The sequence below is a fragment of the Euprymna scolopes genome, chromosome 23 (genome assembly GCF_053919585.1).
Source record: "Euprymna scolopes isolate OS-2025 chromosome 23, ASM5391958v1, whole genome shotgun sequence".
Lineage (NCBI taxonomy): Eukaryota > Metazoa > Mollusca > Cephalopoda > Sepiida > Sepiolidae > Euprymna > Euprymna scolopes.
Genome location: NC_136504.1, coordinates 55,402,754 through 55,415,468, shown reverse-complemented (window position 1 = coordinate 55,415,468; position 12,715 = coordinate 55,402,754). Strand labels below are relative to the sequence as shown.

The window sequence follows — 12,715 nt, the reverse complement described above, 5'->3', positions numbered from 1 at the left end:
CTCACTGAACAACTCTGGCATCATTTTTTTCTAGCCCTTGGACAATCTCATTTTCGCCATAGGTGGACCAGAGTAAGACACTGACATACAATTCTTGAGCACTTCCGCGCATGCCCGTCACAGTAACTTATGTATGTTTCAGTTTGTATGCACCTTTTCTTTTTGCACTGAAGAGTTGCTCAGCTGGTATAAAAGATAATAAATAACACATGTTGGGAACTATTATAGACATTTAAATTCTAGTAATGGGCTGAAACAATTGTTGTTGAATATTGCTAGTAAAACTGCAACCTTTTTGAAATAAAAATAAAAATGTCTGTCTGTTCCTGGTGAAGTGTAATATATAAATGGCTATATGTCTGTGTTGTCATATTGAAAAAGATCTTTATACAATTCGTACATTCATCTTAGTTTATTTTTAATTTTTAATCAGTTTATATGCGTGTCAAGTTGGTACAGTGATAACATCACCAGTTATGAATACTACAGTTTTGGTTTCGGTTTCGATTCTAGCACCCAAATACTTCTTTTTACTTTTGAAATCACGATTCTATAATAATATATACGAAATCTGGACAAATTAAAATATCATATTTAAGCGTATTTTACGACCGAGCAAAGCCGGGCGCTTCCACCCCTAGTAATCTATAATATAAATCTCACCTGTCTGTTTAAATCTATGTATGTATGTATGTTTATATGTCTGCCTAAAACTTTTGGCAGAGACCACAGATTTTCACAAGATTGGTATTGTTTTGAAGCTCAACCCTTCAAACAACATTTATCAAAAAATTGGTTAAAGACAGTAATTCCTTCACCCTCAGCTGGGCATTTTTCTACAGGGAGGGGGTCACTTTTTTTTCGCCAATATTTTCGAAAGTCATCCCCTCTTTTCGATTGACTGGCCTTGATTTAAAACTATGTCATTTCTGGTTTGGCGATGGGCACAACAGCAAAGACGTCACGTTTTTTTTTTTTCCCACATTCTTTTCCTCCATGTTATGGGTTCGAGCCTACCTGCCTACCTACTACCACTTTTTTTTTTTTGCTCAACACACACCACCAAACACTCGGGCAATGTCAGGCTATATATATGCTTAATTTCAACTGTATCTCTCGCGATTGACGGTAGCTGAATGGTTCGGGTCCTTGCTAATGAAGCCAGACATGACTTCTGTTGCCGGGGTTCAAAGTCTCTCGACTGGCGTTAATCGTGACACCCTGCACTGATGATTCCCAAAAGGATGAAACACTAGTGTCTGTAGGTATTTAATAATTAGTATAGTAAATAATAATGTCAGCCCCTTTAAGAAACTTGTTTCTTTTCGTTGAGCACTTTCAGTTGTGATAAAGTTGGTTAACTTAGCTCATATGCACAGATCGTCATATAATGATTAGATCACTCTGACTGACGTTAAAAACATTTAATAAGAATAAATGTTTAATTTCAATTGTATCTCTCATGGTTGACGGTAACCGAATGGTTCGGGTCCTTGCTAATGAAGCCAGAGATAACTTCCGTTGCCGGGGTTTGAGTCTCTCGACTGGTATTTAATAATTATTATAGTAAATAATAATAATAATATAATATATATATATATATATATATATATATATATATATATATATATATATATATATGTTGTAGACCCGTTCTAGGGATTACAAATGAAAGAAACCACAAGTAGTGTAAAGTGTATAAAAAATAATATGCATTTATCATAAAGAATACAGGAGCCACTAAAGTGGTATGAGAGGAACGTGTTCGTAGTATGCGGTTAAACCTGGTATGGATGTCTTCATTTAGTCTCTGAAACCAATGTTATTCATAGGACTGCTTGATTCCACTTAGTACTTTTGGTTTCTCTGTACAAGGGTTTCTCTGACATGAGGATAATTCTTCCTACATATAAATCCTAACTAAATATTTAAAATAACACAGCATTTTAAGCCCAGATAAAATATCCTTTTTCATGGCTATGTACTGGTTCATCCAAGAAATGGTACACCTTCTCTTAGCGATGTTAGCTCAAACAAAAAAAAACTTAGCAAGACCAGATGAATTCTTGTAATCCAGCAAAATTCTGAGAAGATCACAATAAAGATAAACTATAACCCAATTAAGTAAACAATAGGTGAGAGGAAAATTGTTTTAGAGGTACCTATTTACTATGCCTCCCCACGGGACAGAGTTAGACACCAGGGTCGTTTTTTAACGTGGAGAAAAGGTACAAAAATAAAAATTGTCTCAATCGTGAAGGATTTCTCCTCCACCGAAAGAGAACAAGAAATAGAAGTGCAGCATCTGAAGAACAGATACTACACTTTGATCTTGTCCCGAAGGTAAGCAAATATCTACGTATCTCTTATAGAAATCAAGTGTTAATCCTAAACAGATTTTTTTTTTTTTTTTTTTTATCATTTTGCATAAAACTAAATTAAACTAAATATAAACTACACTTATACCCCTACGCCTAGCAGCTGTTTCAGAATTCATAATGATCAGTTAATTCGTTCAGGAGTAAAACCTGTACATACAAATATATAAACACTAGCTGTAGATACCCGGTGTTGCCAAGTAAAAAACATCTTGCCGTGCAGAGGGTTTAGTCACATACTATTTAAGATACAACAAGTATCCTAAGTTGTTACGATTTGGGATTTTTGGAAGCATAAACGATAGTCATCTTCATCTATGAAATTCAAACAGGGAAATAAAATCTCATAGCGTAAAGGAAAATAATTCATAAGAAATGCAGATGATGTTGGTTATAATAATAATTAAAAATAAATTAAATTAAATGTAAATTAAATTAAAAATAAATTAAATAAATCAACTTCATATGATATTCTAAATAGAATATTTAAAACAATTCTCTTACTAATTTCGATAAAAAAAATTTGGTGCTAATTATTAAAACAGGTTTTCTGTAATATAATATGGAAATGAGATCATCTTCTGAATGTTGATTACATTTGAATAAATGATATATATAGAAATCATGCAGCAGTATTAAAATCCATTTGTGAATCAATCATTTGTGATATTAATCAAATTGTGAACAAACAAACCAACAGACAGGAGTACAACTTTAGATTATATATACAGTGCCACCAACAAAAAAGTTCACTTGTCATTTTTTCAAAAACCGCAAATTTAAGCTAAATTGAATGTAACTGTTTAAACAACCTATATTTCATTTGATTTGCCTTGGATTCCTCTATAATTTTGCTTGTTCATATTTGACTTTTAATTGAAGTATCCTAGTGTTCACATCAATTTAAAAAATTAACTTCAAATCGAGAAGGCAAAAATAAATTTTGCACAATTGTTATTTAAATGTAACTTTAGAATATTAATGCAACACAAATACAACAGGAACACAATGAACTAGTTCACTCTTGCAGTAACCAAATTTCTTTTTACCATTTTTGTGTCACCCCAACAAATTTCCAAACTTTTATTTCTTTGACTTTATCAAGTTCAATGTTTTTTTTCATCTAATTTGAAAAAACATTTTTTTTTTCTGTAACCATTTTATCAAGCAGTAAATCATTGTTTTTGTTTTTTGCAGGTTTTGCGTTTTAAACTTTCTCTACTTTTCTTTCCAATTAAAAAAAAAATTCAAGTTTTACTATTTAAAAAAAAAAAAAAACAATTTTCAAGTTTCCATGCTTTTTCTGTCCATTTTTTTTGTTTATAAAAAAAAAAACTTTGTTCAACTTTTCCTAATATTTTTTCCCAATTTGTAAAAAAATAATAAAAAAAATAAATTCCTAACCATTTTCTTTGAAACAAAAAAACAACATGAATACCAGTGCTGTGGAGCATTCCTGCGAAGGGTGTGTTAATGAAGACTTTGACGTGATAACTGAATTCAACAAGGACGAAAAAAGTGGCGGCCAGTTTAAAGTATTAAGCAAACCATGAGAAATTGAAGGCCTTATTATCTTACACATTTCATACAAATTTATTTTTATGTGATATTCATAGCAGACCCGAATACTCCTAAAAAGCAAGTAAGTCTTCAATGGGACAGCCAGGCCACATTAACCAAAACATTCTTAAAACCATGATTTCAAATGTGGGCAAGAGCTAAATGTACAACTTATTCTGATACTACAAGTCATTTTATGTAGTAAAAATTGTGCTGTGGTGTCGATAAGCATGTAATAATGATGTCAACTGCTAAAAGAGCATTGATACGATTTTGTTTTATTTTATTGCATTTCCACTCCAAACAAGGCACAGTGTCACTTTGATGTAGGAGGCTACTGTCTGGGACATAAATTGGAGGGATACTATGTAGGAAGTTGAGCAGCAAGATGTCTATTCACATTACACATGTCAGTACAGTTGGGGAAGCAGGAAACAAGAACGAAATTCCAAAGTCTAGCAGTTCTGGAGAAGAAACTATTAGAGTAGAAGGCTTTCTTACATCTAGGGATCTCTACTGTGTACGGGTGGGATTTTGCTGCTTGCCGGGTTTGTCGGAGGTATTTACATAGAGGAGGTACAAGGGCTTGTAGTTCGTCAGAGCATCTACCATTAAAATACTTGTAAAACGGCAGAGGGATGTAACATTTTGTCGATGGGACAGAGGTTGAAGCTTAGTTGACAGTTTGGGACCTATCAGGTTGGCGACTCTCTTTTGAACCCTGTCCTGGAGTGAGAGACTATTAGCAGATGCACCAGCCCAAATGTAACAACAATACTCGATACATGGGAGAATGGTAGCTTTGTAGAGGTACAAGATATTTTCAGGCATAAGTAATTTTCTAGCACGGTAGAGAGAGCCCACCTTCTTTGCAGCAGCCTTGGCAATGCTCTCAATGTATGTTTGAACTTATTTTCCCTGTGAATGTTAAGCCGAGGAGTTAGAACAAAGTACTTTCAGGTAATGTATCATTAGCCATGGCTATCAGTGGTTGAGAAGGTTCCTTGTAATTATTAAAGGAAAGAAGCTCTGTCTTGGCAACATTGAATGTTACCATCCATTTTTGTTCCCATTCCACTACAGACTGGAAGTCTTTCTCTAGGGTTTCCGACATTGCCTTAGATATGTGTTCATTCGTTTTCCCCTTGTGCCTGTTATAGAGCGCGGTGTCATCAGCAAATATACTCATCTCAGAGACAATTTTATCAGGGAGGTCATTTATGAATATTAGGAATAATAAAGGCCCAAGGATCGACTCCTGGGGTACATCCGCATTTATATCATAAGTGAGAATGATATGATGATGTAACTACTGCTATTGCAATTCATTTACATAACTGAAATAGAATTGCTAATTACGTGATGGAAAAAGGAGAGGAAAGCCAAAAATGAACTGGAAACAATCAAGAGAGATTTGATTGCAACAGAAGGAAACTAGAGGAATTCTATGACTCTCATTTCAAACAGAAAATGATGGTTTACTTTGACTGGAGTTTCTATGTCTAAGTAAGTAAAGTTTAGGCAGTGTATCTCTTTATACCAATCCAAAGTGCTCCTTTATTGGGGAGCTGAATTTTCCCTAGATTAAAAACTAACTTTGTATTCAACTCTGCTCTCATCGGAGACAAATAAATTGGAGCTTCATATGCGCAAACATTATTTTTGCTTCGTCTTCATTACAGTGCATCATTTTTTTTTTTCATTAGCTGAAGGAGTTTTGAGCCTATACTCTTGCACATTTTTAAAGGATGTCCCTGAGAGTACACGTCCCAGTTTGTACCTAAAATGTTTTACCTAATTTATTTGCCTCCCAATGAGGGCAGAAGTTAACACAAGATTGGTTTTTAATGTGGGGAAAATTCAGCTCCTAAAAAGGGACACTCTGGATTAGGACAAACATTAGAATTGTAAACATAAAATTGCCTCAATATAAAAGGATTGTTATTTTCATGGCAAGTGCTCGATTTAGCTACAACCTGTAGTCCGTTCCCTGCAAAGCATTCACAACAAACACTCGTCTAGCTACGATCAATGTCGACAATTTCCCCTACACTGTGTGTCTTATATCAAATGCAAATTCCATGAACAAAGTTTCTTTCCTAGAAATGCCCACCTGTGAAACTCTGTACTAGGGGGCTTCTTTCCATCTTAATACAATACGATCGTTTTCAAGTCCAATGTAAACAAGTTCTTGCTGAGCCATCCTCTTAAATAGTCAAATTCTACCCAATTTCCACCACTACTGATCATTACGCTGTTGTCTCAACGACCCTCTTATACTCATCAACCCTTATCCTCGAGTGACCCTTGGGTCTAGATAAGCAGTGATTCCTTTAGAAAAAAAAAAGAATCTCTCCTTCACAGACCAAGGACAGAAAAGAAAAAGTGTAATATCATAACAGATACTACACTTTGAATTATTATTTGCCATGAGATAAAAAAATATGTAACAAATTAGGCACAAGGTCATCAAAAGTGTAGTGATAATGGGTGTTGTTGGCCATACTTGGTTTTTCTATAACATAATTGACTATCCTACTTTTTGCTAGAATCATTGCAATCACCATAACTATGATATTGTCCTTTTGATCACTGTACACACTTTAATCCTTATCTTCGAGTGGCCTCTGGGCCTTGATAAGTGGTGATTCCCTTAAGTAGTCTCAGTATTTGAAATGAAAAATTTTAAAAGACCAAGCCTAATTTTTTTTTTTTTTTTTTTCACAGTTAAATAAGCAAATATTAATACTGCCAAAATCAGCGGTGGGGAATCAACTTAAAAAAAATTTTGAACTTAAAAAAAAAAAAAAAAAAAAAAAAAAAAAAAAAATCTCACTTTCTAATTGTTCATCCAAAAATTAAATGAATCTGATTTTACTTCTTAAAGGATAACAGATATTTTGCACAAAAGCAATGAAATAATTTTCTTTTGAAAAATTTTTTTTTTCTAAATTGAATTATTTCTCACTTCCAAAAGCTACACTAAATTTTTCGCAAAGAAAAAAAAACAAAAAAAAAGATTAAAAAAAAGGTTTGTGTTTTTTTACTTTCTTTGTGTTCTTGTCTTTGTGGAAAGAATTTTTGTGCTTGGATTCTTTTTCTCTCTTTTGGAAAAGCATTTCTAAGTAAACGTTCATCGCTGCAGCTTGCTCAGATTCTTCTTCTAAGACTGCAGCGCCACCTAGAAGGAAAAAGACAAAAAACAAAACAAAACAAAATGGTAAAAAAAGAAAATAAATAGAAATAAACAGCATTGCAGAGAAATCTATTCTCTCAAATGGAGATTTGGTATCAGTAAAAAAAATGATGACACTTCTCCAATAAACCACTTTCCCTCAAAGATGTTTTTTTCTTTAAATTCTGAAACATTGAGTGAGTGCCCTATTTTCTTATTAAGACAATTATCCCCATCGAAATACAGTGTGAATTTTATTTATTATCTAATATATAAACCGCTACATGTCTGTCTGTCTGCTTGTCTGTCTGTTTTCATATTTTCAAACTCTATCTCCTCCGAAACTAAAAGTCACAGAGCAGCGCTAGGGGCTTCAAATGATTGGATTTTTTTATGGGCCGTTCTGTTATGTGTCTTTACCCGATTAAAATTGTTTTTAAGAGGTCAAAAATGGGTCAAAATTGAAAAAAATTGTTATACATTTTGTACATTAATCTTAGTTTATTTTTAATTTTTAATCAGTTCCTATGTGTGTCACGTTGGTACAGTGGTAACATCACTAGCTTTGAATGCTACAGTTTCAGTTTCGATTCTAGCTGATGGCACCTGAAAACTTTATTTTTTGACTTTTGAAATCACAATTCTAATAATATAGATATGAAATCTTGACAAATTAAAATATTATATTTAAGCGATTTTTATATTCCAGCAAAGCTGCCATCCCACCTGCTAGTTTCTTTATATTTTTTTCTTTTATTAAGACTAAGAACCACTCAAGGACAAGGATTAAGGACTTATAAGAATGATTAATGATAAGTGTTTATTAATATTAAATTTAAAAATGACAATGTTGTAACTCTCAGAGAAGCAATCTTGTAGCAACATGTTTCACAAATGGGAAGTTGTTGTAAAGAAACTCGATTCATGGAAATTCCATTTGATGTTAGAAGAAAAAAAGATTATTTTATATGGTGATAAGAAAAGTTCTTGCTGTGAATGTCTTACAAAGAAGAACCAAAGATTGAAGCTCAGTCGAGCATCTATCTTCTATGTAACTAACGATAGAGTAGAGCAAGAGATCATGGGTTATAATAAACCAGAACGTCACAAATGTGTGTCGCAGTTTACCTGCATGGGCAAGATGTGACAATTTCTTTGGCCTCTTGGATAGGAACAAAATGTAGTATCTGTTCTTATATTGCAGTCTATCTTTTCTGTCCTCACATTGTGATGGAGAAATCCTTTTAGATCGAAACAATTTTCATTTTTCTCCTAATTTACAATGCCCCATTTTGGGAAGTTAGATTTGCTCCATATCAAAAACCATCTTGTGTCTAACTCTATCCTGGTGAGTATGTAAGCAAATAGGGACACACGTTAGTATTACACGAAATGTAAAGGTATATACGGTATAATCACGTTGACACACCGGTTCCCGTCAGATCATCGAAGTTAAGCAACGTTGAGCCTGGTCATTACTAAAATGGGTGACCAATTTGGGAAGTCCAGATGTTGTATGTAGGAGGACGTCGACACCTCCCTGCGAAAAGTTGCAAAAACCTAACGTCATCTCCCCTAATGGGGGTATACATGCGACTGGGGACCGCTTGTGAATTTCATACTCCCATGAAACTTCCTCCTTCAGAGAAAGCTGGTTAAACCCTGTTTAGGGTTGGTGCTGACTGCACACACACACACACACACACATTTTTTTAATAACCAGGAGGTACTACCTCAGAGGATCAATTTCTTTTATACATGTATAACATTAAGAAGTGTAGTTTATTATGCCTCCTTTATCTTTGGTCCCCCGACAAAAGGAGGGTGGACCTGTAAATTCACCCTTATCTGTTCACACTTTTTTCAATAACTATGCCTTGCAATTTTTTTTTTTAACTTTTGCACAAACATTAAATATGATTTGAGTAAAAAAGTAACAGAACGGATTTTCTGAGAAACTTTAGTTGCCCCACCCCACCCCTTAAGGTGCCTTTCAGATTAAAATGGCTAAAATTTACATTTTTGTGCTTATTTAAAAAAAAAAAATTGATGTGTTGGATTTTTACAAAACTTTCTGAAAAGTTGTAACTAACTGATTTCTATATGATTTTGTTTGTCTATACTTCGCGATAACTCTTGGGTGTGCCCCAGGGGCTCTTTTAGGGCTAATAAACCACTCCATTTTTAGGGACTATTTTACCATATTTGTGTATGTCTATTTAGCAGTTTTGCATGGTGCTGAACTCAAATTTAAATATGTTAAGGCCTTGGGAACTTTTGAGGCTAAATGGTGGGGGGGGGGTCAAATGATGGATTAGTCATTTCTTTTTTTTGCATGATGCAGAACTCAAATTTACATATGTTAAGACCTAAAACTGCACCGTTTGTTCATTTTCCACTAACCAACAATCACGAGGTTGTCTCCTCAGCAACCGACAAGGCTAACATGCTTGCCAGTCGGTTTGCCTCAAACTCCACACTGGACCCTTCCAACCACCCCCTACCTGACTTTCCTATGCGGACAGACGCCACACTAGACGATCTGAAAACCACCCCTGCTCAGGTGCATGCTATCATAAAAAACCTTGACACCGCAAAAGCATGTGGACCCGATCTTATCCCAGCTGTGCTATTAAAAAAGTGCTCAGCCGAAGTAGCTCCAGTTCTCTCCAAACTCTACAACAAATGTCTTAATGAAGCTTGCTTTCCGGGCTGTTGGAAAACTGCTTCTGTTGTACCAGTATTCAAGAATTCTGGCGAAAGGACAGACCCATCAAATTATCGCCCCATTAGCCTCCTCCCACTTTTTGCCAAAATATTTGAGACCATAATTAACCATGCTCTAGTCCATCATCTTACAGATGCTAAACTACTGACTGACAAACAATATGGATTTAGACAAGCCCGTTCCACAGCAGACATCCTCACCGTGATCTCTGAACGTATATACCAATCACTGGACAAAGCGGGGGAAGGCAGAGCGGTAGCTCTAGATATATCTAAGGCTTTTGACAGGGTATGGCATGAGGGTCTCCTCAGTAAAATCAGATCATACGGTATCACTGGTAGAATACTTAACATAATTAAATCCTTCTTAGATAAGAGAAAAATCCAGGTAGTCCTCGACGGTCGCACATCTAAACAATCTATATAATACTAAAAGTCTATGGATCTTGTATGTTTGCAATCAGATTTCCGGTTTTCAACATCCGGTTGCGCATGCGTAAATAGCAACGTCTTCAATCCGTTATTCCAATTCCGGAATTTTTATATCGCTTTTAATACAAACAATTTCATTTAATTTGATCAAATAGTTATTTATATATACAAATAATACATAGATTCATAGATAATTATAATATATATTATAAAATCTATTTATCTATGAATCTATTAATAATATGAAATATTACCCTATACAATTTATGGAAAGAAAACACCTCTCACTTTCCCTCTAATAGATTTCAACACTCCTACTCCCTCTGTTTTCGTTACGTACGCGAGAAATAGTTACGTGTATGTGTGAGAGAGAGAAAAAGAGAGCGATGTAAAACTGGATAGAGTTATCCCCCTTAACTAATGCAGACCTTTTTACTAGAGGGCGTTATTACAAACAAATTTCTTTTTCTTCTTCCCATGTTTTTTAAAGTCGTCTGCTTACATTTCCAAACGGAAAGCTGAATCGGTAAATGCACACATTTCTATTACATTAAATAGTGTTTTCCTTTACACAATGGGTACTGAATGTTTGCTTAAATTAAATGAAAAAAGTTACATTTTATTTTCATTTTCTATTTAAAAAGCCATTATTAACATGTGGAGAGTGTTTTTTTTATTATTCTGTACTTTCAACTAACAATTTCATTTAAAAGATGATATATCAAAATTTGAATTTAACTATAATAAGGATTATGATACCTGTTCAGTGCATATTTACCTATAAGTATGACCAACCACTTATAATTCAGTAACTGTAATTTAAAAAAAAATAACAATTATAATAAACAGAACGACTCATAGAAATCTATCTATATTCTTTTTTCATTTTAATATACTTTCATAGAAATGCTTCTGTTATGTAAAAAAAAACTATTTTCTTTATGCCACAAGTGTCACGCTCATACATGAATTCCATAGCTAATATAACGTACTGACCCAACGGGTCACGGGTGGTCTAGTATGATATAAATGCGGGAGTGCCCCAGGGTTCTATCCTTGGACCTCTATTGTTCCTGATATTCATAAATGACCTCCCCGACAACATTGCCTCTGAGATGGGTATATATGCTGATGACACTACACTCTATGGCAGACATGACAGGAAGACGAATGAACACATTTCTAAAGAAATGGCAGAAACACTAGAGGAAGACCTCCAATCTGTAGTGGAATGGGGACAAAAGTGGTTGGTCGCGTTCAATGCTGCCAAGACTAAACTAGTTTCATTCAATAATTACAAGAAACCCTCTCTACCACCAATAGCAATGGCCAACGACTCTTTATCTGAGAGTCCATCTTTCAAACTCCTTGGCCTAACGTTCACAGGAAACATGAGTTGGAACAATTACATTGAAGGCATTGCCAGGGCCGCTGCAAGAAAGGTAGGCTCTCTCTACCGTGCTAGAAAACTACTAACACCCGAAAGTATCCTGTACCTCTATAAGGCCACCATTCGCCCATGTATGGAGTATTGCTGCCACATCTGGGCTGGTGCATCTGCTACTAGTCTCTCGCTCCTTGACAAGGTTCAAAAGAGAGTCGCAAATCTGATAGGCCCTGAACTGGCATCTAAGCTTCAGCCTCTGTCCCATCGACGAAACGTTGCGTCCCTCTGCCTGTTCTACAAGTATTTTAGTGGTGAATGCTCTGATGAACTGCAATCACTTGTGCCCCCACGACGCGAGCACCCTCGACAAACCCGACAGGCTGCTAGATCCCACCCCCACACTGTAGAGGTCCCTAGATGTAAAAGATCTTTTTACTCCAATAGTTTCTTCCCCAGAACCGCAAGACTCTGGAATTCCATTCCAGGTCCCTGCTTCCCCAACAGTACTGACGTGCAGAAGTTCAAGTGTAACGTGAACCGACACCTTGCTGCCCAAATCCCTACATAGTACCCCAGTAGTTGTTGCCCCTGATAGTAGCCCCCTACACCAAAGTGGCAATTTGCCTTGTTTGGGGTGAAAATGTAATAAAAAAAAAAAAAAAAAAAAAAAAAAAAAATTTTCACCAGGATTTGATGTCCCCTTGGGACTTTTGGGGGTAAATGGTTGGGGGGGGGGACAAATGTTGAACTTAGTCATTTTTTTATGCTTCGTTCATTGTGCACTGACTTGCCTAATTATTACTATCTTTTAATATTCAGTTTACTATACTATTTCAGAGTCATTTACTATCTTTCAATGCTCAATTCAGAGAGGGTAGTTAGTGTAGTATCAGTTCTGTTGTCATGATATGATACTCCCAGGGATTACCTACGTTTTTCAGGAGGAACGTTTAATATGTGTTGTCATGAGATCATCATCCTGGACGTTAACATCTTTAGGAGGATGGGTAGTATGTGTTCGTTCATCATGATACCATCCTCCAGGCATTACCTCCT

At 35.3% G+C, this 12,715-nt stretch overlaps 1 protein-coding gene and 1 pseudogene across 3 annotated transcripts in view; one reads left to right on the top strand and one right to left on the bottom strand.

Annotated features, from left to right (window-relative positions):
• LOC145245908 (uncharacterized) overlaps nt 1–12,715 on the bottom strand; it is a 388,923-nt gene that overhangs the window by 111,000 nt on the left and 265,208 nt on the right. For all 3 annotated transcript variants that reach the window (XM_080107649.1, XM_080107648.1, XM_080107650.1), the window contains one exon: nt 6,986–7,119. In XM_080107649.1, coding sequence (XP_079963775.1) covers nt 6,986–7,119 — 134 coding nt within the window. The remainder of the gene's footprint in view (nt 1–6,985; nt 7,120–12,715) is intronic.
• LOC145246214 (5S ribosomal RNA) lies at nt 8,516–8,634 on the top strand (annotated as a pseudogene).